This window comes from Anser brachyrhynchus (genome assembly GCF_964034855.1).
Source record: "Anser brachyrhynchus genome assembly, chromosome: 27".
Lineage (NCBI taxonomy): Eukaryota > Metazoa > Chordata > Aves > Anseriformes > Anatidae > Anser > Anser brachyrhynchus.
The window spans coordinates 4,223,854-4,249,317 of record NC_137720.1 but is presented as its reverse complement, the minus strand read 5'-3'; the positions used below and the strand labels follow the sequence as shown (position 1 = coordinate 4,249,317).

Here is a 25,464-nt window from a genome sequence, read left to right as displayed (position 1 = left end):
ATATGGGCTCCTGGGGGGGCAGGGGGAGCGCGGAGGGGGCCGGGGCCGCTGCTGCCAAAATAGCAGCTCACAAGTGTTGCATTCCTCGCTGGGCGCCGGGCGCATTCCTGCCGGCGCTGCCCGCCCCGGGGTGGGCGCTGGGGGCCCCTTAAAGCCTCTGCCCCCCAAGGAGCACACCCCAGACACCCGCCGGCTCCCCCGCGGCTCCGTGGGACCTCACCTGCGCCCCACAGCAGAGGTAAGGCTGGGGTAGCGTGGGATGCTCGGGCTCTGCTGTGAAAGTCCAAGAGATAAAGGCTCGGCGTGGATTTGGCTCGGGGCTGATGGCCCTGCCCAGCTGCTTTCACTGGGATGTGTTTCTGCTGTGAAGGCATTCCCCCGGGGAAAGCATCGGGACCCTCTCCAGTGGGTTTCTCTGCAGCACATCCGATGCTGTTTGAGTGACACAAGATGGCTGGAAAGGATTTTGGGTGCCCTTGGGGGATCTCGTACATCCCTGCGCCCCGTGTCTCCGGGCGGACAGGAGGGATGCGGTGCTTTGGGAGCATCGTACTGGCCCGCGGGGCCCATCAGAGCCAGGATGCTCCCGTTTCTTTCAGAACAAGTGTTCAGAGCTTTAACTGGAAGATTTATCCTGCTTCTGTGCCATTTTCTGCACAGAGGATGGAAAAATATTTCTTAGAGGCATTTTCCAGTGTAACGTTAGCTTTTCTTGTGTGCCCCGTTAACAGCCCTGATTTTGCTGCTGTTCCTCAGTAAATGTTTGGTGGGATCTGATGATGTAGCAGAGAGGAGATAAATGGGAATGCAGAAATACACTTCCAGAAATGCACATTTACAGCCTCGTGGCCAGGAGGGGATCTCTGCTCCTGTGTTGTGCAAGGGCCCCATGGAGCCCTGGCTGCTAGTGGCTACATAAAAGGGTTTGGCCAAACTCTGGGGTGGCAGGACGGTGCCTCGCGGGGCCAGGCATGGGGAGTTCTGGGGAATGCATGGGGCTGAGCCCCGGGTCCGTCGGAGGGAAGGGGACAACAGCAGCAGGTGGGGCAGTGAACCCAGCACAGACAGGGCTGGCTTCTGACTTCATTTGTCTCCAAAAAGCACTCCTGAGTCATTGCTCAGGAGGGAGGTTTGACAGCCTTGTGGTATGCTGAGGCATCCCTCCTGCAGTGCATCTTCCCCATGCCTGTGGGTCCCAGTCCCGGATTCAGCATCTTTAATAAGCGATCCTGAAGCCTGTCCGACCCATCCAGGGTAATAAATGCCCAACAGATGCAGCTAGGGCCAGTTGTTCCCGGTCGCCCGATGGGAGCGGGGCAGCGGCGCTGCTCTGGGAACAGGTGGTTCAGCACATGGAGGTTATTTCTAGAGCTGCCTCGCGCTGTCCTGCTGCATCGCAACCTCGCCGAGGTCCCACAGGAGCAGGGTGGCCGGGCTGAGCAGGGGCTGGGCTGCGCGACCTTGTGCTGCAGCATCGGGTGGGAGCAGGGCGAGGAGTGCCGATGGGTGGCATTCACCCAGCCGTGGGCTGGGAGGGAGAGAAGTGTGCGAGGAAGATGAGCATGGGTATTTCCATGGTTTTAGCTACGCTTAGCCCTGCTGCTAAACTGGGATCTGAGTTATTGTCCCCTTTAGCTAAGCTCAGCCTCGGGACCAGGACGCTGAGGGAAATGCCCTTGCTGAGCCCAGGTTGCCCCTCTGCACTTGGAGGGCTGGGTGCTCTCGCTGAGATCTTGTGCTGCGGCTGTAAATTGGAGATAATGGGATGTCCCTGCAAGTTTCCATATCCCAGCTGAGCTAAGAATAGTCAGGAAGCAAAACAAGCTGAACGTTATAATTGGGTAATTTTCCCGTGCCCTGAGCAAACACAGCACCCTGGGATGGCTCCAGCAAGGGGAGCTGTGTGTCCCAGGCGTGGCTCCTGATGGCAGCTATCAGCATGGCACGAGGCCGTGTCTAATCTCCTGCCTCTTATTTGGGCGAGCTGTGATCCTGGGATGGGAGGGGAGCGGGGGGACCTTATCTCCACCGAGATATTGCCGCCACAGCCCGGCTGGGGACAGCTCCCAGCTCCAAGTACTTTGGAGAGACGCAGCATCACTGTGCCCATGTTGTGGGTGCCGGAGGATAGGCTGTGCTTGTCCTTATCTCAGTTCCTAACCCTCGCTTTTTCCACCTTGCCTTGAATTCTGCTAGATAACCAAGCATGTCGGACTCTGAAGAGGTCGTCGAAGAGTATGAGCAGTAAGTGGTGTGTTTTTAAACACCTTTCTCTCTCCCAATTCCTGTCTTCCTGCAGGGTCAAGCATTGCTTAGAGGTGCTGATGGGGGGCCCAGCTGTGGTTGTTGCCCCGGCACCCAGCATGAAAGCACTTTGGGATCCCCCCTGCCCATTGTCATCACTGCTGTGATGGTTCTGAGATCCCCGCAGTGGGGAGTTTGGCATCAGTAGCCAATAAGCAAATGCTCTGCAAAGGAATAGACCCTGCCCTAAAAATTATGTGCTCTAAATCAATGGGATGGAGCTGGGAAAAGGCTGGCTCCATCAGTGTGTCGCTGATGGGGTCCAACTGCAGCGTCCTGAGCATCTCAACAAGGCCCAAATCTGAGGGCAGGTTTTGCCGGTGAGGGCTGCTGGAATGCCTGAAGAGAAGGGCATTGATGTTGGAGCCATGTGGCTACAGGGACTGGTCCAAACATGGCTGCTATTTTCTCATTCACCACCAGAAAAATTAGATCCGAGTCCTTCTCTGATATTTAAGTGCCACTTAAATATAACGATCTTGCAAGAAGAAAACCTTGCATGCCCAGCAATGGGTCTGAGCCCTGTGCTCGGCTTCCCTTGGCACATCTGAGGACAGACAGTGTGTTTCCCTTAAATCAGGAAAGGACTCTGGTACAGAGGTGAGAGGTAGGCTGCCCATTCCTAGAGTTTCAGACCACCTTCTCGAGCGGTGAAATGGTCCTGGGCTCTGACCCCCATCGGAGTGCCAGCCGAGCACTGCAGCCTGCTGGAGGATGGGGGTCTTGGCCTGTCCCCACTGCCACCTTACAGCACGGCACACCGCAGCCTGCTGAGCAGCCACTGCCCACCACTATGGAAAGTGGGACCCAGCTCGAGGAAATTTCAGCTCCTTTGCAGGGGATTGCCGTAACCGGGGCACTTTGTGTCGTGCTTTGCAGGGAGCAGGAAGGTAAGGGGACGTGGAGCATCCACAGCAGCCCCGAGACTGATGCTAAGAAATGATCAGAGCAGCTTCAATAACCTGCGTCTTCTCTCCCTTCCCTTTCTCCTGTGCACACATGTGCTCTGTGAAGAGGAGTACGTGGAAGAAGGTAGGTGTTTCGTTTGTGGTTGGAAGGATAAGTGCTGTTGGTTCGGTGTTACGCTCGAGTGGGTGGTGGCGGCAAGTTCCTGGGCTGCAATGGGCCAGAGAAGGCTGTATGAGGCCATGTTGTGAATTTCTCCACCTGAAACATCAGTAGGATCAAAGCCGGCCTGAATATTCTTAGGATCTCTTTTAACAGGGAGATCCCCTGTCTCAAAAAGAGGGGTGGAAACGCTGGATTTGGGTATTTTCAGAGGTGTGAGCACAATAGCTCAAGGGGAGCTGGAGCTTCAGCTGAATGTATGTTAATGGTGCTCAAGGAGAAACCTCCGACTGCCCCCGTATGGTGAAGAACCGACCCCCCCTGGGTGCATGCAGCTGCTCTGGGACACGGCTGGGCTGAGCACGTGAGGCTGGGCTTGGGGCCTGGGTTTTGCTGGGGCTCTTGCTGCTTCAGGGCACTGCCAGGCAGCCCGGGCTGCTGCAGGGCGAAGCATCCTGAAAGTTAAAAGCAAAGGGCCGGAGTCCTCGTCTCGCGCGTGCCGTAGCTACACCCCGCAGCTTTACGGCGCCTGACTAACCTCTGCGCTTATTCCTTCCCCTCCTCCCTGGCTCAGAAGAGGAAGAATGGATTGAGGAAGAAGACGGTAGCTATTGCACCTTTCTTTATTTCATCTCTCCACTGCTGCTGTGAACACGTTGTGGGTCGATCTGTCTTGTGCCTTTCCCCGGCTGGGGAAAGGTTTTCTTTCATTCTTTCACTTCTCCCTGTTGCTTCTTGCACTGCCCCCATCCAGCCGTGCTGTGCATACCTGCTCTCATTTCTGTGGTTTCTGTCTTACGTCTACCCCCAAACATGCCCGTGGCTTGCTGTCTTCTTTTTCTTTCTTCCTCTCTTGCTGCGGGACCACAAGTCTTCCCAGGACCTGTGGGCCCCAGCGCTGCTCTCACTCCCATGGAGGACTCTCGTGGAGATACTGCTCCCTCCAGTGGAAAAAGGCTCCAACAGTGGCATGAATGAGGCCTATGCCACCCAGCCTCGTTCTTTGCTGGGTAGAGGAGAGCAGCAGAAATCCCTCCCCTGCACCCTGGGGTTTGAGGGCCTAGCTTGGCGGGGAGGGAACGAGGGACAAACTAGGCTCTAAATCCTTTAAATTTATCCCCCTCCCCACCCAAGCACAGAGACCAGCCTTCGGGTGCAGGTTAGAACGAAGCCCTTTGCTTTCTGAGCCGCTGCTTCTTTCTCCCGTAGCTCCCTCTCCCCCGGGTCTCTTTGGCCTTGCTGGTGGCCGGCTCCGAGCCGCAGATGTCCCATGAGGGGGCCGCGGGGAGCCAGCGGCAGCCGCGGCTCTCGCACTGACGCCGCCCTTGTTCCCCAGGTCAGGAAGAACAGGTAGAGGAGGCAGAAGAGGAGACTGAGGAAACCAAGGCAGAAGGTATGCACGTGGTGGGGGATCCCATGGTCATGCTCTGTGTTGGTGGGGCGCTGGCTTTCATGCTGTGCCCCGGAGCAGGGCTGGGACGTCCTGGTGTCACCTGCGGCAGGGCCGGCAGCCCCCGTGTCGCTGGTTTCCAGTAAAGATGTGCCAAAACTGGGCTGCCCTTCCCCGACCTTACCAAGTGCTGAGTGCCTTGGCCCTACGAGCATGAGGTTAATGCTGGTTTTTGCTGGCTGCTGACCTGCTGCCAAGTTGGTCGTTTCCAGCCTTCCAAAATAATGCCAAAAATGTGCTGAGCCTGTTCCACCGAGAGGTAGCTGTTGTCTCGGAGTGGGGATTTCCAGAGCTGGGGCCGTGCTCTGATGTGTCTTGCCATCTGAAAACCCCTTTGGAGCGGCCCGGATTGCCTGCTCTGTGTCCCCACACAGTCCTGCCTGGTGGCCAGGCTCAGGTCCCAGCCCCGCTCCACAAAGCGGGGTGCACGGGGAGGTGGTAGCCCCCACCTGCGGATGCTCTGGTCACGTTCTCCCCCTTACTTTTGAAACAGAACAAGAAGATGAAACAAAAGCACCAGGAGAAGGTAAAGCAGGAGTGGAGGAAGGACATTTTTGGGCCATTTCAGTCCTGAACCCAGTCTCCAAAGGTGCTGTCCCCTTGCCGCGGGGTTTTCAGTGTTAAATTCAGCTGCTGCTGAAGGGAGATTCTGCGGCAAATGGGGCAGAACTGCCCCAGGTCTGTCCTCTGCCAGGGCTGGGGCAGTAGGAGAGCTGCAGGAGGGATGGCTTCGTGCTGCCTCGGTAAGAAATTCACCCCCAAAACGGAAGGAGAGGGCAGAGCTACTGCTTCCCCAGGGGAGAAAGTGCTCCCCTGTTCATCCTGGAGAGCTGGAGGGGGGATTTTGCGGTGGGGACAGCACTCAGTGGGCAGCATCGCTTGGGCAGGGTGCACGGCAGGGTTGGCGCCGGGACCAAGCACCGTGTGTTCCGCAGGTGGAGAGGGGGACCGAGATCAGGAGCCTGGGGAAGGTGAGGTATCCCCCCGTGGTCTTCTCTGGGGTGGGGGGCACCATCCCTGGGCAATGCAGGGAGGCTCCAAATGCTTGGTGGGGAGCATCGGTGTGTGCGGTATTTTGGCACACAGGTGGACACCTCACCATTTGCCTCAGGTGGAGGAAGATCTACCTGGGGGGGGGGGGGGCTTGGCTCAGTTTTGTGGGGTTTTGGGTCGAGGTGTGAAAGCAAATGCCTCCGTGCCACTAACACTGTCTTTCTCTCCTGTTCCTGGGGACCCACAGGTGAATCAAAGCCCAAACCCAAGTAAGTGTTGGTGCATTTTCTCTGGTGCAAGGTCTGAACTAGGAGCTGTGCCTCCATGTGATGGGCTTGGTGCCACCGGTTGAGACCCACAAGGGGCACAGGCAGTGAGGCCTTAAAAGCATGAAAATAGTGTGGAGACTGGGACTTGGAGAGAAAAGGGGAGAGGAAACAGGCAGATAAACAAGGAATATGAAGAGAATCCTAAGAATGGGGTGTATGGGCAATTTTGAAGCATTTTATGTGCTCCTTGGAGGAGGTCCAGCTGCCCTGTGGCCCTTCAGCTGGAGAACATCTGCATGCACCCCAGCCTGGGGTACGTGGTCCTTGGCACAGCCAGGGTATCACCTCCCCACAGTGCTCCTGGCCATGGCAGGAGGAGGGCTGGCATCTGTGTGAGCCCCTACAACCCCGGGACTGATCCCACGGGGGTTGAGGCGGTGGCTTCCAGCTCATGCTGGAGCACACAGTTCCTCCACTCTCTTTTGGGTGAGCGGTGGGGTAGCTGCCAGCCCCAGGGTGCCTGGCAAAGGGACGTGGCCACGCTGCCTGCTGCTTGCGGAGTTATTCCAGCCATGCGGGTGCCTTGGAGACCTTCCCGGGAATGCCAGAGGTCTTCCTCTGAGGCTGTCCAGCTGGCAGCCTCCAGCAAGCAGCGTTACTCTTCCCTGTCCTCAAAATGTGCTCGCTCCGCAGCCCTGGGGGCCGTGAGGCTCAGAGAGGAGGGCTGGGTAGATCAGAGCGTGGGTGGAAAGCCTCGTCCCGTCCCAGCTACCTGCTGCAGGCTCACAGCCCTCCCGCTCACCTTCCAGGCCCTTCATGCCAAACCTGGTGCCTCCCAAAATCCCCGATGGCGAGCGCCTGGATTTTGACGTGAGTAGCGCGCCCAGCCCAGCCCCTTGGGGGCTCCCCTGGCTCCTGGGGGGTTGCGTTGTGCAAGCACCGCTGTCGCCCCCCTTTCTGTCCAATGCAGGACATCCACCGCAAGCGCATGGAGAAGGACCTGAATGAACTGCAGGCCCTCATCGAAGCCCACTTTGAGAGCAGGAAGAAGGAGGAAGAGGAGCTCATCTCCCTCAAGGACAGGATTGTATGTCTGCAGCCTTCTCCTTTCCTTGCTGTTGCCACCCTCAACCCCGGGCAAACAGCCACAATCCTCTCCTCGCAGTCCCCACAGCAGGACCTGAGACATCCCCCCTTCCCCATGGGCTCCAGTCCCTGTGCTCCCCTGGGAGATGTGGGCACAGCAGAGCTGCCCTTGGGGCTTTCAGGGCTTCAGGGGCCAGTGTTGTGTCCCTAGGGACAAAGGGGATGGCCTGGGACATCCAGGCCATCGTCCTTGCCTCCCGCAGGAGCAGCGGCGGGCGGAGAGGGCAGAGCAGCAGCGGATCCGCAGCGAGAGGGAGAAGGAGCGCCAAGCCCGCATGGCCGTGAGTCTTCCTGTGGGGATGGGGGCTTGGGCAGCAGCCTCCTGCAGGGCACGGGGCCCACCCTGGCCGTTCACCCCATGCGAGCCCGGCCGTGGAGCACGTGGGAGCTGCGTTTTGCATGCAAGCTGGCCCACCAGGTCTCCATCCATCCCCTCCTGACCCACTGCTAACCCTGGCAGGAGGAGAGAGCTCGCAAAGAGGAAGAGGAGGCCCGGAAGAAGGCCGAGGAGGAAGCCCGAAAGAAAAAAGCTTTCTCCAACATGCTGCATTTTGGAGGTTACATGCAAAAGGTGCGATCCTGCCCCAGGGGTTGCAGCAAAGCCACTGGTGCTCCCAGGGGGAGCTCGACCATGGGCTGGCCCCTCAGCACCATGAAGATGCTCGGTGCTGGTAGCTCGGGGGTCCTACGGGCAGAAGAAAACAGGCCACCAAGGTTGGGTGACAGTGGTGACCAAAGTGCGCTGGGAGCCCTGCGCTGCAGGAGCTGGGGGTCCGGCCTCACCCCAGGGACTGGGACGGGGCCTGGGGGCTGTGTCTGGTCCAGTGCTGCCAGCATGTCCTTGAGGACCTCGTGTGCTCCTGGAGTGCCAAACACAGGGGGTGCTGGGAGGCAGGGCTGGGGATGGGGGCAGAGCAGGGGCTGGGTGGGTTTCCTTCCCTCCGGCGGACTGATCGCTTCTGCAGTCAGAGAAAAAGGGGGGGAAGAAGCAAACGGAGCGGGAGAAGAAGAAGAAGATCCTCAGCGAGCGGCGGAAGCCCCTGAACATCGACCACCTCAGTGAAGACAAGCTGAGGTGAGGGGTGCTGCAGGAGGGATGTCCAGGACGGGGTCCCACCCGCTGGGTGACAGCACGGCTGGGACACGGGCTGTGCCACCCCAGGGTGGCTCTGCCAGGCCACCGTGCCAGGCTGCCGGTGACAGTGTCGGCCATCAGAGGGAGCCACGCTCACATGCCTGGGACACGCGTGTCCCCACGGCCCTGACACACGCGTGGGTCTGGCATCGTTGTCAGCACGTCCCCAGCTGGGCTCGGAGCCTGCGGGGACCCATGGGGGAGAAGGCAAGATGGTCCCTGCCGTGCAGGGGGTGGCACTGCTGCCCCGTCCCCTGCAGCGAGCCTGCTGCCACATCCCTTTCCTGCACTGGCATCACCCGTCCCTTCCCACAGGGACAAAGCCAAGGAGCTGTGGCAAACCATCCGCGACCTGGAGGCTGAGAAATTTGACCTGCAGGAAAAGTTCAAGCGGCAGAAATACGAGGTGAGCCACCAGGTCCTCCCCGGGCTGACTCGCCCTCTGCGTGCCTGGCTGCGCCATCAGCTCCCCGTTTCGAACACCGGGTGGGTTGGGCACCAGCCGGAGGTGTCTTGGGGAGCTGGCTGTGTCAGAAAAGACCCGTGCCCACCTTGGCGTGGGGTGACAAACACCTAAGAGGCTCTACACAGTGGAAAGCAAAGCCACTTCTGCCTCCCATGTGAATATGAGCAGGGCTCAAACCAACCCTCCCAGCAGCTGCCATCCTGGCAGTGCCGAGCACGCAGCTGTGAAGTGCTGCAGGATGTGGCTGCTGGTGATGGCGGTGGCCCTGTGGCCTCCCAGCTCCCGGGGACTTGTACTCTGCTCCGCGATGGGCTTCCCACTGTGCCGCACATCACAGCCCTGTGCTAAAGCCCAGGCAGGGATGGCTGGGGAAGAGAGAGCAGTGCTGCACTTTCACCCTGTCCCCAGCCAGGCATGGGGCATCCCGCCAAGCCTCACCACCCACCTGCATTTCTCTTTCAGATCAACGTCCTCCGAAACCGCGTTAGTGACCACCAGAAGGTGTAAGTACCTGGGCTGGCCGAGCATCCTCCTTCACCACCCCCTGCCCTTCCAGCTCCCTGCTCCTCTGGACCCAGCTCCCTCCCCATGTTTCTTCTGGCTGCCTCATACCTGCTGGCACCCCATGTTCATGGACCTGCAGGTCTGGCCCAGGGACCTCAGTCTGTGCCATTCTGCTGCCATCCAGAGGTCCCCATGGTCTCCCAGCTCCACCAGCTTCCCCCTGTCCCAAAGACCCTGGCTGGGGACAGACCCCAGGGAGAGGTCTCCGTACCTGGAGCCTTGTGTCCTCCAGGGTCCTGCCCACCTCCAGCTGTCCCCATCCCTGCAGGGCCTCTGCCCAGCATCTCAGGGAAGGTGCTGGAGACCCCAGCTTACATAGGAGGGGAAATCCCATGGGCTGTGGGAGCTGTGCAGCCCCGCAAAGATAGGGGAGCCAGTCCCCATGCCCCTTGTGCAGGGCTGGGGAACCTTTCATAACACTCCCAGGGTGGAGGTGGGTGTTTAACCTGCACTCTCAGGGACACCATGCCACTCTCACATCCCCATCCCACTCTGCCTCCTTGCATGAGATGTGCTTAGCCTGCCCCTGAGTTAGTAGCATGCCCTCGTTGCAGTTAGCAGCATTCCCCCTGCATCCTCCCCTGCAGTTAGCAGCATCCCCCCCTCGCTCACACCAAATCTCTCTTCTCTTCTGCCCTACCATGGCCTGTAACTGCAGCAAAGGGTGAGTACAGGCTGCGTGCCCCCACTGCATGAGTGCTGCATGGACCCCTGGTGCTGACATCAGTCCAGGAGTGGGGCTGAGGAAGGGGCTGGCCTGGGGACTGGCACCTGAGGGGGGTCAGTGACTCTCAGGATGCCAGAAATGCCCGTCAATGACCACCTGAGCCTCCTCCTCCTCCTGATCTACGGCCAGTTCCCCCGGTTCTGGTTAAGGAGAGTGGTGCAGTGGGTCCTGGCTAACACCCTCACAGCTTCTGGACCTCAGGGGAAGGATTGTCCAGCCTCTGGGGTTGGAGATCCTTTGTTTCTTCTCTGAAGGATCACTGGGAGGGAGGAGCACGGGAAAGGGTTCGGGGCTGGTTGGAAACACCTGGCTAAATGCATGAGCTTGTTCCCAAAACGTCCCAAACCACACAGACTGACTTGAGCCCCATGCCGGGGAGGAAGACCTTTCCTGCAGGGCAACAAGCATCAACCAGGGATGGCTTGCTCCTCTTTGCAGGACCTCCGATGGTGCCCACCTCTCCCCTCTTTCCATTTTCACTCGTGCCCTTTTGCACATCTTTTCCTCCTTCCCTTCCAGGTCGAAGGCTGCCCGTGGGAAGACCATGGTGGGCGGCCGGTGGAAATAGATGGCTCAGAAGGCAGAGGTGAGGCTCGGCCTTGGCGAGCTGCCTGCCCCGCGCCACGGGGCCTGCCCCGTGCCCGCCGCCCCACCGCGCGGCGCTCGCAGGGGCCTTGCTGCAGGCACGGCGCGGTCTGGGCGGGCGGAGGCTTCACGAGGTGCTGCTTCTCATCTCCACGCCCCCGAATGGTGTTGTGTCTGTAAATAAAGAGAGTGGTGAGGGGGCGCGGGTGTTGTCTCCACCTTGAAGCTCTGAACCAGGAGGAAGCGAAGCGGGCTGTGCCGCTCGCCCACCCCTGGAGCACGAAGGACGCAGCGGCCATCTGGGGCCTCCCGCGTAACACGGCCCCTTGCCTTGTGGTCCTTGGGAGGCTTTGTAACGGACCTCAGTGGTCTGACCTGCTTTTCCTGCTGCAGTTCTCCCTACGGTCGCTTCACTTTGCTCTACCAAAGCCCCCGCGCCCCTCTCTGTGCCAGGGGTGGCCCTGGGGGGTGACGTGGGCGGGGGCCCTGTTCCCAACCCCCTTGGTCCATGGGTTGGTCACAAGCCCTGCCACCCACCAGGCTACCTTCCTCCCTATTCCCACCGAAGGGGAGCAGACCCTCGTCTGTGTGTTTCTGGCAGCTTCCAATGAAGACTGGAGGTGAGTCAGTGTGGAGAGACTGTTTCTTCTGTCCTCACAGGGGTGCAGATCCCTTTCGTTTAGCTGTAGGCGTCTCTCTAACACGCTCCCACATGCAGTGCCCACAGGGGCACATCTGCTGCATACTCCCAAGAGTTCTTGGGGCATGCATCTGGCCTGTGGGCCAGCAGAAGACACCAGGCTTGCAGCAGGCTTGTCCCTTGCTGTTGCCCAACAGCATCTGGGCTGTGAGGCTTCTCCGTTAATGGGGGAAGTAATGGGGAAGGGCTGGATGCACAGGATGGTGGAGCTTCATGGGCTGCTTGTCACTTGGCAAGAAATTTCCTCTCCCTTCATGCTGGGGCTGCCTGTTCCCCCCGTCCCAGGCCCAGCCATGCAGGAACATCCTGCAGGTTTCCTGGTGCTGCCTGTCAAGAGATGCCTACTTCAACACATGCCACCAGGTTTTGGGGAGCGAGGCTGGGGGAAGCCTCAGCTTCAGAGAGGCAGCAAGTGGAGGGCAACCAACCTCCTATCACCCACCCCCTCAAAACCCAGGTGTGGAGGGATGAGCCTGGAACCTTCCTGGGACAAAAGGGGAGAGCTGGGGAGGCTGGAAGTGATGCGGCATGAAATCATGGAGACAGAGACTCATGGAGTGGTGGAGGTGGGAAGGGCCCTTAGGACCCTCTGGTCCTCCCCTGGTACAGGATCACCCCGAGCAGGGTGCCCAGGGCCACATCCAGGCGGGTTTGGAGCTCCCCAGGGAGGAGACCCCACAGCCTCGGGGCAGCCTGTGCCAGGGCTGCGGCCCCCCCAGCACAGCCGTGCTGCTGGGGGTCAGGGGGAGCCTCCTGGGCTCCAGGTTGTGCCCAGCGCCTCTGGGCCTGGCCCTGGGCACCGCTGACAAGAGCCTGGCTCCGTCCCCTCGTCCCCTCCCTGCAGGAACGTGCAGGCCTTGGGGAGCTGCCCCTGAGCCTCCTCTTCTCCAGGCTGAGCAGCCCCAGCTCCCAGCCTCCGCTCACAGCAGCGATGCTCCAGTCCCTCATCATTTCCATGGCCCTAAATCCCCAGAGGATAGCAAAGGTTCAGCCAGTGACATTCCCACCCTGCCTTGACGCATGACCCCTGGCAGAGAACATCACTCAGGGCAGAAGAATACAACCCGGAGCTACCCTGTTCCCCATACCTCCAAAAACTGATCCCCCAAAACCTTTCTGCAGAAGCAAGGGGCCGTGCCCATGCGGGCGCCCGGTGCCGCTCAGAGGCGCTGCCTCCGCTCTGCCCGTCCCCGCGGGCGGCAGCGCCCAGGGTGGGGGCACGGCGGCACTCCCTGCTTCCCACAGCACGGCCTGTCCCGGCAGCGCGCTGGCCCCCCGCCAGCCCAGCTCCCTGCGCGCCGGGGCCGAAACCGGCGCCCTCCTCCCCGCCCGGCACCTCCCTCCCTGCTCCCTGCACCCTGAGTCAGCACCCAGCCCTGCTGCATCTCCCACCCGCGTCCGTGGATGTCCCCCCCACCAGTGGGCTTGGTAGAGCGCGGTGCGGGATGCTGGTATCCCCTGGGACATGGCACGGCCGTCTGGGGTCTTCTTTGGGGTTTTGCATGCATCCCGAGTGCTGCACGGGCTGCGGGGTGGTTGTATGGGTGCAGCGCGTTGTGCCAAGGTTTGCTGGGGTGCGGTGCAGGGTGCTGTGTGCTGGTGAGTGATGTCCGGGCGTGCTGTCCCCATCCTGCCATGCATGCCATGTGTTTTGCAAGAGGATGAGTCTTGGGTTAGTGCAGCAGTAGGACAGGGCTGGCCACACCACTGTGCGTTGTGGAATGAGGGGCCCCTGACAGCAGCCTCTGGGAGCTCACGGAGGGTCCTAACAGCCTCTCTGCTGTGCCACTGGGAACACTGGCAGCGTGCTAGTGTCTGCTAGCTGCTGTGGGGCCCCAGTGTCCATGTGGGCAGCAGGACCTCTGGATGCTAACCCAAAGCACCAGCATCCTCTGGAGCACGGTACAAGGGGCAGAGACCCTGCCTTTCCCGGGCAGGGGGTTCACCCTCTAATCCCAGGAGCTACGAGGTGTAGCATCCTCTAGCACATTGCAGAGCAACAGCATCTTTGGCCACAGAGTGCAAACATCCTCCTTTGCTGAGCAATCCCTTGTGCAGCATCACTCTGGAGCACAGCATGTGAAACCGGTGTCCTCTCAAGGGCAGTTCTGGTGTCTCAGCCAAAGCCCTGGACAGGGACCAGGTGGTGGCCCCCATGGGCTGTGCAGTACAGGAGGTTTTTGGCTGCTCTAAGAGGCACTGGCAGGTGCCACGGAGGGGTGCATGGCTCTGGCTGCAGTGCAGGCTCACGTCCCACAGCATGGTGTGGCACACTTCTGTGCTCCCCAGCGGTGCCACTGCCCTGACCAAAGGGCTGCAGGGCGCCTCAAAGCTACAGCCCAGGCTACAAAGCCTCCTCCTCTGGTTCTCAGCACAGGGGTCCCAGCACAGGGGTCCCAGCACAACTGCATGAGCCTGGACCACAGGGTTAGGAACCTCTGCCCAGGTCTCACAAGTGTGTGCGCCTCGTGGTGTGTTGATGCAGCCCCACGGCAGGGCACCACCGTCCCCATGTACTTGAGCAGATGCAAAAGAAGATGCATTTGTTACCTAGAAGGTGCTGGTGAAATATTGCTCTGATGTTTTGGGCTGCGGCAGAAACCAGAGCTGCGTGCAAGGCAGCTTCATGCTCTTCTCAGCCTACTCAAGACCCAGGATGGTTCCCAGAGGCTGAAACACAGATTTTGAAGAGCCCAGTTCTGCCACCGCCACTACAGACAGAAACAGTCTGCTCATGTCTTTGTCCAGGTCATATTAGCCTGGGATGCTCTAGGCAGCACAGGAAATTGCTGTCCTGGGACCACCTGGCCAACACACATCCCAAGGAGCCAGAGACACATGTGCCCAGACTACCAGCGTTACAGCACACAGTTTAGCTGCAGTGGTACACGAGGGTCCACAGGATGATGGAGTGGCAGCTCTTGAAGCTGAAATGCTGCCAGAGCCCTGTGTGGCTCAACAGTGGTGATGCTGAGCCCCTCGTTGGCCCCATCAGTTGGGGTATCTGGACCTTGGAGGTGCTGGGGTGTTTTGTCCCCCCAACAGGCACAGTGTGAAGTTTGAGGTGCACCACCTCCCACATCCTGGGTGGCATGCAGAGAATACCTGACACTTGCAAGTTTCTTATGGTTATTTATAAACGCCCCATAAAACTACGAGTTTCAATTAATATCTTAGTCCTGTAAATCACTGCCTGTAGTAGCCAGCTCATAGGTAACAGTTAATCACCTTTACCTGGTAGAAGTCGCCCACGCTTTATGCTGATTTCACAGAAGTGTAAAATCGTCAATGAGGACTTTAATGCACCGTAAGCACAGTTTAGCATCTACGCAATGACCCATGTCCATGAGACAAGTCCTGCTGACAAAGCAGGCAACAATGCTCTGGGATGGAAAGGAAAAGGGTTTAGCAGTTGTCTGGAAGCAGCATTTTATTGGCATTTAGTGGAAGGAAAATAAGCTTCCTAGTGGTCTGAATCACTGCTTTTGCTTGTGCTTTCATGCCCAGGTTTCAGCTGAATCCCTGGCTGTAAACCATGCTCTTCTCTGGTGCAGGCAGCAACAACTGGCATGAGCACTGAGATGCTGAGACCAAAAGGGAGCCCAGCATAGGATCCATAAGGTTTGTGACTGGTAAAGGCAATGCTGCACTGTATCTCCTGACCTGGTGTGGTGCTGAGCACCAGCATTGCTGTGATGGTTGGCAGGAGCAGCCAAGCTGCAGAGGCAGCTCTGGCAGTCCTGGGCAGTACCCAAGTCTGAATCACAAAATCACAGTGGTGGAGGTGGGAAGGGCCCCCTGGGTCCCTCCAGTCCCCCCTGCCCCAGCAGGGCCACCCCGAGCAGGGTGCCCAGGGCCACGTCCAGGCGGGTTTGGAGCTCCCCAAGGAGGAGACCCCACAGCCTCGGGGCAGCCTGTGCCAGGGCTGCGGCCCCCCCAGCACAGCCGTGCTGCTGGGGGTCAGGGGGAGCCTCCTGGGCTCCAGGTTGTGCCCAGCGCCTCTGGGCCTGGCCCTGGGCACCGCTGACAAGAGCCTGGCTCCGTCCCCTCGTCCCCTCCCTGCAGGAATGTGCAGGCCTTGGGGAGCTGCCCCTGAGCCTCCTCTTCTCCAGGCTGAGCAGCCCCAGCTCCCAGCCTCCGCTCACAGCAGCGATGCTCCAGCCCCTCAGCACCTTCACCGCCAGCCTGCCCAGGTCTCTCTCGCACTGGGGAGCCCAGCACTGGTCCCAGCACTGTGGGTGCTGAGCAGGGGGCAGGATCAGCTCCCTCATTCTGCTGGCAGCGCTTTGCCTGATGCAGCTCAGGACACCATCAGCTTATTTGTGAGCCACACTGCTAGCTCCTGGTCACCTTGGTGTCCTGAGGGGCCCCCAGGGCCTTTCCTGCCTGGCTGCTTCCCTGTGGGTGCCCCTGGCACATACTGGGGCTGGGGCTGGGGTTGGTCCTCCCCAGGGACAGGGTTTTGCACTTCTCAGGAAACCCCACGAGGTCCCTGCAGCCCATTTATCCAGCCTGTCCAGGTCCCTCTGGATGGCAGCACAACTCTCTGGTGTGTCAGCCTCTCCTCCTAGTTTTGTGTCATCTCCAACCCATAAACCATAGGCGGGGGTGGGGGGGATGTTCCCAGAACCCCACTCTTGCTTCGAGGCCAGATATCTTCAGAAGCATGTGCTGCAGCACCCTGCTCCCCAGAGGGGAAGGGAGCTGCATGCAAGTGCACACACTCTTGCACACACGGGCTCCCAGGCATGTGCACTCAGCCACAGCTACTTCTGTGCACACACCCACGGCTACCTGTGTGCACACATGTGCAGAGCTCACCGTGCTGGATCCTGCAACGTGCCTCCGCAGTAAGGTGAAACAGCAGCAGGGGGCACAGGGGAACCATGCCCGTGGCACCCCTGGGGCATCCCCAGTGGATTTGGACACCCAAGGGCAGGGGATGCATTTCAGGATAACCTTAGTTCTGCACTGGTTGCCGTAGCAGCTGGAGTGCTCCAAAGGGGATGTGGATGCCAGGCTGAGTTTTGGTTATTTTATTTCAGACAGCCATGTTCAGCTCCTAAGTCCATTGATGGCCATGTTTAATGAGGACAGGATTTCCTTCACAACGTGCCATCACCTTTGCAAAGAGCGAGGTCCTGCACCCCATGCTCTCACAGCATGACCCCAGCACACGGTATGTGCCCCGCTGCACACAGCCTCCAGTTTGGGCCCGTTGGAAACTCAAAGAGATGGAAATTCATGCTGAAGTGTGGACTTGCAGGCTTTGCCTTCAGACCCGGCATGACCTGTGCCTGGGAAAATCCTCATTACGAAGCAATTCTCTTTGTCTGCCTTCCTGCATGATATAAATATGCAAGAAGCTGGCCTGCTGTGGATTATTCCAGTGCAATGCCAGACCCAGGTGTGCCCGGGGGCCCTAACCCCTGCCCGAGGTGCCACCACGCCTGCCCCATCCCTGCCTGCTCTTTGTGCCAGCCACCGCGCTGTGGCTGCTGGGGTTCACGCTGCAGCCTGATGCTGCGAAGCAGCTCAGACAAAGCAGAGGTTTTTCTGCCCAGCTTGCCTCCAGAACTTAAAAAAAAAACACAGAGGAGGAGGAGAAAGCAGCAGAGGAAGGCAATGCATCCCTTATCTAACAGCTCAGTGGTTACAGCACCGGCTGGTGAGATGGAAGATCCAAGTTCCTATCTCTCCTCCGCCTGATATGAGCATGGCTTTGAGCTCTGGTTCCTAAGCCCAGCAGAGCTGCAGCACTCAGTGCTCTCTTCGTATGACGTTGGTTTATGCTTCCTGTGCTACACACTACAGCTGATGTACAAGATTGTGGCACAGCACAACATTGAAATTACTCTATTTGGGGCACTCATCTGGTTTCGGAAGCGTTGTGAGCTGCCCAAACCTTTTATCTGCACACGTAAATAAATACAGTTGTACCTTCACAGAGCAATAAATCTAACTTTGATATCATGACAAAGACAGGACGCTTTGATCCAGGGAAGCACTTTGATCTCTCACGATGAACCAGATGTTGTTGATTACCTGTTGAAATAGAGCAGCGACTGTAACTTTTCAGGCAGTGTTGCAGCGCTGGGCTGTCAGGCTGTTGGCTGTCAGGCTGTTGGCTGTGTGCCATGCCACACCTCAAACAAAATAAAACAGACAAGATGAAATTCAATTTAATTTTGCAGTTCTCAAATTCTGCCTTTTTTTTTTTTTTTTTTTTTTTTGACAACGTGTTTTGGAAAGCAAACCTTTGGCTTTGAGATATTTTCCACCCCAGAGTTTTTGTCCAGGACAGTGTTTCAAACACTTCAAAATACATACAAGCAGAATCATGCTGCCAGAGACTAAGAAGCATTTTTGGGTGCTGGGAGAGGTGCCCAAGGGCCCTGCCAGGAGGATGGGGAGCTCCCTGGGGCTGGCTGGTTGCACCAAGGGCTCCTGTCCCCCACGGGTGGTGGAGCACCGCAGTGCAGAGATGTCAGCATCACCTGATGCTGGGCACCGGATCTCTCCATGGGATCCCTGGGGCCCTTCAGCTCCAGGTCCCTCTATGGGATCCCTTGGGGTCTTCCAGCTCCATCAAGGGCTCCTCCTGCTGCCCCTCCAGCTGCCCCCAGTAAATCAGGCGCCAGCAGACCCTGAAGGCATCCCTGCCAGCAGTGGGCAGAGACAAAAGTCTCCAGAGGGTGACTCGGGGCTGCGTGGTCTGGCGCGGCAAAGCCAGGGGCCGGGGTCCTGGCTGGAGGGAGCGCACTTATGCAGGATGGGAACTTTTCCTCATCTCCTGGCTATTTGCCTCTGGGGCAATTAGCCCTGTAAATTGCTGAGCCCTGTGATTAACTGCTGCCTTCCAAACATCTTCATTGCAAAGGAAGAGTAACTAAAGTATTCTGGAAATTGTTGGCATTTCTTGGCAGCTGTGGAAAAGTCCCAATTGCGGCTCACAGGCCCTTGGGCTAGGGACAGGCCGACCTACCGGCAGCTCCTTGCACGCAAACCAATAAACAACCCAGAAAGAAGCACTTCTCTTTTGGGAAGGAGGAAAAATGATGTGAAACTCCCTAAAGCCTCTGCCCACAAACCAGGTGAGGAACCAAGGGGAGCAATCGCTGTCTGCGACGAGTCCCAGGCATGGATGCAGCATCAAACCCAACCCTGGACGTTTCACGAAGACGTGAGCTCTCCTGGGCACAAAACTCCTCCTTGGATTTCGTTGCAGTGTGCTGAGAGATTTTGGAAATCTGGCCCAGTGCTCTGCGGGAAAGCATATGGCCCATAACACCTGCCCTAAAGACATGAGGTCACTTAAAGGCACCTGGATCCATCTGTGGATTTGGCCATATCAGGCTTTCCAGTGCCACGGACAAAACAGAAGGACATCAAAGTGCTTCCTCAGGACCCTCAGCAGCCTGCAGGCTGGGGGACTGCACATTGGAAACCCACCAGCCCCCAGACAGAGGGGTTGTGGGATGGGGCCTTGTGTCTCTGAAGCGCCTCTGGGTTGGGTGTTTCCCTTAGAAAGGGTCTTCGTTTAGAGGTTCTGCCCAGGAGGTAGACCAAGGATGCTTCCTGGTGGAGATTTATGCAGCTAGGCAGGAGTTTACAAGAGAAAATTCTTGGCCTGAAATGTCTAAATTCTTTCTGTAGGGCTGGGCCTCTGAGTTCACTTACCCACAGCAAAAAAAAAAAAGACGTTCTCATCTCTGTTTTGCTCAAGCAAATGTGACCCACATTCCCCAAAAGCCAAGGACCTGCAGGAGAAGTCACATTCTTGTGGAAGCTTAATAATTTGCCCAAAGCAAGGAATAAGAGAGCTGGGACTTCAGCGCTGCTCCTCAAGCTGGAGACACAGCTCCAAGGCTACGCCAGGTCTGTACCCCCCAAAGTTACACTAGAAAAACTAATTCTCCATTAAAATCCCCCGGTATGGCGTGGTGTTCCTGAATTAATGGTCCCGGGACACTGGAATGGGGCTGTTTGCCAGTAATGCCTTCCCATGCTGATCGGGATGCGCCCTTGTTTGGCGGAGGTTTGCAGGGACTGGGACTGTTAGCTCAGCAGTTTTAGCGCGCGCCGGGTGCGCGCACACACACAAATTAGAAGGAGGAAGCCACACGGTCGGTTTTGGGGCATTCCTGTCGAGGTGTTGCTCTTTTGAAGTCGGTGGGGCTTCTCCCGGGCTGGGTCCGTCCGCGCCGCTCACACCCGTGGAATGTGGCCAGGGATCGGTGTGACCAGTCGGGCCAGTAAGCAGACCTTCCTCCGAAATGAATTTTTACTGAAATCTGCAAAGACCTGTTGCAAGCGGATTGACTCACATGGCTTCTCAGCTCTTAGTCATGAGCTTCTTCTCTGGACAGTTAATTAGTTTGTTCTTGTGGAGCGCTTTGAAGATGCAAAGCAGGCTGGGAAAGTGAAGTGTTATTAGCTCATTATCTGCAATCTTTTTTTTTTTGTGACAGAGTAATAACGTCCAGGCTCAGCCTAAGATGCTTAACAGCACTAAAAAAATGAATTGTCCACACACCCAGTTCTGTCCTTATTTCAGTGCAGCTCTTTGCTAATGCCGTTTTATTGTGCTCAGTACCTCCTTATACTAAAGCTCCTTAATGTCAGCCAGGCAGGAGAGGGTGGCTTAGCATCAGTACATACAGAACCGGCAGGCACCCTAAGCTTTACACCTACCCTAACAGAAGACCTGAAATCTTGGGATTTGGACCATGAATTTCCGTCTGTTTCCTACTAGGTACCACCTGGATGTGAAAGGGGAGAATGAGGCCAGTGCTGTTTTCTTGTTTTTGTTTATGTCCCGATGTGGGTGTGTGAGTGGTCAAGGTCAGCACCTGAGAACTTGAAATCCTACAGAGCAGTGTGAAATTAAATAGCCCAGAATGCTGTGTGAGAGATGAATTAGCACAGAGCAGCTCATGTGTGTCTGGTTACATTCAAAGAGAAGAAGTAGTACTGAAAGTATTATTTTTATGTCTGCAAAGGGCATGCTGGCCAGACAGCTGCCATGGCCTGTGGAGTATAGTGGATACAACAGCCCTGTCTACATAGCTGGTCAGTAATTGTGCATCTGGCAATTTGGGGTTCTTGCCAGAGGCATTTCAAACACTGGCGTGTGCAGTGATGTGGCCTGCTGCAAGGATTTGTGCCTTCATATTTGGATGCCTGAACTCTTTTGGCCCTGTGTTCCCATTGCAATGGCCCCACATGCAAATTCAGTGGCTTATTGAATTTGAGACCATCCCTGAGCATAAATACCCATGTGTTTCTTGGGGAAAGGTTGCACCCGAACTGCCTTAGTCACCTTGCAGACCTCCAGCTTGACCTGATCATGCTCCAGCCGTGCTGCCAGCTGCAATTTTCTGTGGGAGAAGGCCAGGCAGAGAATGAGCCTCTTCCCTTGGGCATACATGTCTGTACACACATACATGCATGTGAGAGGAGATCTTCCATGACACATTAAATTAAATACCTAACTGCTTTCACCGGGCACTCACTTCCTATCTTCAGGTTTCTGATAGCATCTCCCCTTGCTGAGCTCCCAGACTCCCAGCAGTCACCTTTGCAAAAGTCTGTGGTACGAGTCTTGCTGGACACAAAAAACAAATACATGATATCCCTGTTTTGGGGATAAGATTCCTCATTTCCATTGCCCTTGTGGGTAACTGGCACCGGTTATGCAACTTCCAGCTCCCATTTCCCTGTTGGGTCAGAGCACCATCATAAAGGCAAGGCTGGACAGTCAGGTGAGGCTTTGCTGGCCACCCGGCCTCTTTGCATTGCTTTATGTCCAACCAAATACAGTGAAAGCAGCCACAAATTGCTGAGGAAATCCAGTTAGAAGGCTTTCCATCTAAGGACGAGCAAAATGAACAAGGCTATGAGCATGAGTCATAGCACCCAGCTATTTACGATGAAGTCCTCTTAATCCCAACCAAAACGATGCGTTACCCTCCAGCACATGGGCGTTGCTGAGCATGTCAAGCTTTTCTCTGAAGACTTTTGCTCAGAAAAAAAAAAAAAAGGAAAGTGAACCTCCTAAACAGTTCAATGATTCCAGGAGCTGAGTTTTTCAGAGAAACAGGAACAGTGTGAGTGGTGACGGCAAGACAAGAATCAGGAGCACACCCATGCAGGTGCCCTATGGGTGCCAGCGCCAGGTTGCAGGAGCATTGCAAAGCGTCTCCACCTGGTTTCACCCTGTTTGGTGGTCTGCTACTCGTTTCACTCTCATGTCAGAAAGGCACAGGAAATGTGTTGTTCTGCAACCCGTCCTGCCAGGGTAGAGCTAGTCCAGCATCCTAGAAATGAAGATTGTCCCTTTGCAATATAGTATTAGCATGGGTGTTTTTGTGTATGTGCACTCACAAAAGATAAAGGGTGAGGTTTAGGCAACCTAGGTACATCTGAGCATTTCTTATCTTCATCTGGACCTCCTTAATCAGCAGTGGAAATAGAAAATTTGCCCCTCCTTCCACCTCTTTCGTGTAATGGGGTGAACCACATGCTGGGCAGACTATTTCTCTCCACTGGCTCTGTAGGGAACCCAGAGTGACAACCTCAGACTTCAGTGTCTAATTTTAAGCTGCCCAGGTGAGGGTGGATTGATCCCAAGAGATTTCTCCTAACAGGGAATGAGCAATAGAGGCCAGGGTTGTAGGGAAAGTTTTTCAGATGTGGTTGTTTAGCTCAGCTTATGGAAAGCTGGTGTTTGGCAGCTTAAAAAATAAAATGCAAGCAAGCTGTCCTACAAGCCCTGCAAAGCTGTGCAGGTAGTTGTGGGCAAATGATTGCTGCCCGTAGCCAGAGGGGAGGAGAGATGACGGTAGATCTCCTTCTGCACTGCTGGCAGCCAAGCATGGGGCACCCTCACAGCACCACCAGCACTGGCAAATTTGTGCTGAACAAATTATGTGTTGAGATGCCCCAAGATGACTTTAAGAAAACAGGGCTTTAAAAATGTGTAATCACCTGAGACCTCTGAAATCACTCATCCCCTTTGAAAATCCCAGGGTTCAGAGAAAGCATTTCAGGTTTGTGCTTCGGAACAGACGATGATGCAAAATCACCTCTGGCCTTGGACAGTCCTTCCCTGGCCAGTGATATTTAAGGCCCTGAATCTGCGGTCTGGTTTTGGTAGGTGCCAAGGTCTCTCTGAAACCAGTAGCTGTGTTGCTCTGCGGTATGCTGAAAGCAGGAGTCTGGCTTCAGACACGGAGGCTCAGGGTTTGGGCTCTCTCCCAGGGCACAGCACGAGCTCTGTGCTGGAGGCGGATTCCTGATGTGCGTGCTGGTCCTGACCCCCAGCAGCCAGCAGGTATCTGGGGGGACCTCAGAGCACCTGAGGTTACGTGAGGGGGTTTGTGCCGGGATTTCTGGAGTGAATAGGAGCAGCAAGCTCCTGCTGTGCCTGCAGGGTGTTGTGCAGGCAGCTCAGCACCATGTTTTAATGGCATGGGACCCCCTCAAAAACCAGAGCAACAGAACAGACACCCAGAGCCACAATAGGTGCCTGAAAGTGAGGGAGACTCAGCACTAATGTTGGTGCCTCACCTTGTTTTGAGCTCCTCTCAGCTCTCCGTGGACCCAAAGGAGGGTGACAGGGTGGTGGTGATGGTCTGGGCAGAGGGTGCTCGAGGTCCTGGGCACTCAGGGAAGGTGCAGCCCTGTGGCACATCCACAGGTGTGCATGGAAGGAGCCATGGTGCTCTCGTGGGGGGATTGCCCCTGCAGCATCTTGCCAAATGAAAGCTGAAGGCAGCAGCTTTTGGCAGGCTGTGCCACGCTGGTGCTCCTGTGGTGAGCGGACCGGGTACATGGAAGTGCTGCCCCTGCACCAGGCGAGCTGTGCTCCCCTTTGGGAACTTTATGGAAAGCGTCTGTAGCTCTCCTGCTGGATCACGCTCACCAGCCCCCACTGCCACAGGGCTGCGTGGCATTGCCCCCTGTCCCCTACCATGGCTCCCTCTGCCCTCCTGCTCAGGATGAAGGGCAGAACCGTCCATCCCCTGCCAAACACCAGGAGATGCATGGACCAAATTCCCAGCTGGGACTCCTGGGGGTGCCACAGCCCCTTCGTGCTGGGGCTTCCCCCTGGAAGGGGGTACTTGACAGGAGGGCATTGGCAATGGCAGAGCCACGGAGGAGGCATCCCCACGTATGCTGCTCTTGCCTCCTTCAGCCTGGGGCCCTGTTTGGCCCTTCCTAGGACAAAGCTGATCAGCTCGCTACCTGCCCATGAGTAAGATGCTGCTCATCTCCCCCCACCAGCCACCGCCAGCCTTTCCCTGCTGGGCATCAACGTGCGGAGGAAAAACCCCCTCCACCGCTTCTCGTGCCCCCACCGGCTGCCGCGATGCCTGATGCCACGTGTGGCTCCACCGCTCCTTTACCCTCAGCATCATGGGGAGTGTGTGTGTGCGTGAACACGGGGGGCTTGCTTGTCTTTTTCTCGCGCTCTGCCTTTTCTCGGGTGCCTCTCCACGAGCTCTGCTTCCTCCTGCTCAGAGCAAGGTGGGGCTCTGAGTCACCCGCAGCGGGTCGCGCCGCGCGGACGGCCTCGCTGGGGCTCCGCTGCCTTTCCCACGGTGGCTGAGCCCTGCAGTGCTGTTGCTGCTTCGCCCAGGTTCCAGGGGCAGAAAGGCAATGGGTGTGGGTTTAGCTCCGTGTACCAAGGAGTCATCGCTTTGGATAACATAAACACTTGCCTGTGCCATCTCCTCCTTCTCCCTTTCCCCCCGGCTCTTTAACCCTCTGCTTCTCTGCTTCCCTCAGGAAATCATTTCTAGGCTGCTTCTGGATTAGCCCTGGGAAAAGAGAAAAAAAGAAAAAGAAAAATAGATTTGAGATAGGCACAGCCAGATTCTCATCGCCCAGATAAAAATGATGGGAGCCATTTAGGAGCTGTGCTGCAGCCTGGGGAATACAGAGTCTTGCTGGGATCCTGCCAGTGGCCCCTCTGTGACACAAAGCATCACCTTCAGCACCCCTGTGCTGCTGAAAGGAAACAAGAATCGGTTTCCTAATGGCTGAAAAGCACTAAAAAAATTCAGGGTGGAACTCAAAGACGCTCAGATAATCTCACATTTATTTTTTTATATTTTTTGAGCGTTTCTTTCAACCCTGCTGACAAGAGACTGATTTTCCTGTTCTGCCAGGAGAGAACTTTGCTGATTGAGGCAGGAGTTACCTGTACTGTGAGATAAAGAGGCTTCCCGGGGAAAGAACAGAAAAAGTAAGGAAGAAAGCAATAAGATGCACAAAGCAAATCCCTGCCATGCTTAATTGCACAGCACCCAGTCTGGGTCATCTCTCAGACTGAAACTTGGCCCCGGGACCCAAAAGCAGTTACAGTTATTGCCCGAGCTCAAATCTGTTAGCTAAGAACTTGCAGTACACTTGTGAGGCTCTTTGTAAAGGGAAAGGAGGGAGGAACTCGACTTTTCTGGGAAAGTATTTGGCTTTTGTAGTGCCAGGAACTTCCAATAGCGCTATCACTTCTGGAAATTTCTACCTGTTTTTTTTTTTTTTTTTTCCATTGCATTGCCTTGGGAAGCCGGGCACGCCTGTGCAGGGTGGGGGCATTTCCTCTGGCTTTGCTCCCCATTTGCAGAAAAGCAGACAGCTCCACAGGAAGGGGAGAAACCAGGCTCGGGCAGGTCTGGGTATGACAGCATCGAGCTCTGGAGCTGCTGCAGGAGCAGCGCTCAGATGTGGCCATCTCGCAGCTTCAGGACATCTGAGATTGCACCCGAGACCTGCAGTATTGGCTAAAGCATTGATCAGGAGCAGATCCTCAGGTTTACTGCCAGCAATTCCTCCCCAGTGCCACCCCTCGTACCCTGCAAAGACTCTTGTGCTCTTCCCCATGTGAGATGCTCCCTTGCTCATCCCTGCTGCGGGCTGGGGATGCTGAGGGCACCAAGGGTCTCGTTGGCGACACCAGCTTGCAGGATCATTGCACGGATGGGTGGGAGCTGGGATGTGGTTGCCCCCTCACCAGATCCCTTCTGACATGAGACTGCAGAAAGCTGGAAGGG

General features: G+C 56.8%; 1 protein-coding gene across 9 annotated transcripts; it reads left to right on the top strand.

Moving 5' to 3' along the window:
• The first annotated feature begins 80 nt into the window (after positions 1-80).
• On the top strand, positions 81-10,908 carry TNNT2 (troponin T2, cardiac type). Of its 9 annotated transcripts, XM_080569011.1 has the most exons (15): positions 182-238; positions 2,197-2,244; positions 3,184-3,336; positions 4,709-4,765; positions 5,316-5,348; positions 5,758-5,793; positions 6,063-6,084; positions 6,894-6,954; positions 7,055-7,171; positions 7,434-7,511; positions 7,691-7,801; positions 8,196-8,305; positions 8,681-8,771; positions 9,294-9,334; positions 10,642-10,908. In XM_080569011.1, exons 2-15 carry the CDS (start codon positions 2,238-2,240, stop codon positions 10,688-10,690), a joined length of 966 nt encoding a protein of 321 aa, XP_080425137.1. In that variant the 5' UTR covers positions 182-238; positions 2,197-2,237; the 3' UTR covers positions 10,691-10,908. The 9 variants fall into 9 exon arrangements, 6 of the variants coding, with proteins under 6 accessions (XP_080425139.1, XP_080425142.1, XP_080425138.1 ...); XM_080569013.1 differs by lacking the exon at positions 3,184-3,336 and having other exon boundaries at positions 87-238; positions 2,197-2,253; XM_080569016.1 differs by lacking the exon at positions 3,184-3,336 and having other exon boundaries at positions 87-238; positions 2,197-2,253; positions 9,294-9,338.
• The last annotated feature ends 14,556 nt before the right edge of the window (positions 10,909-25,464 follow it).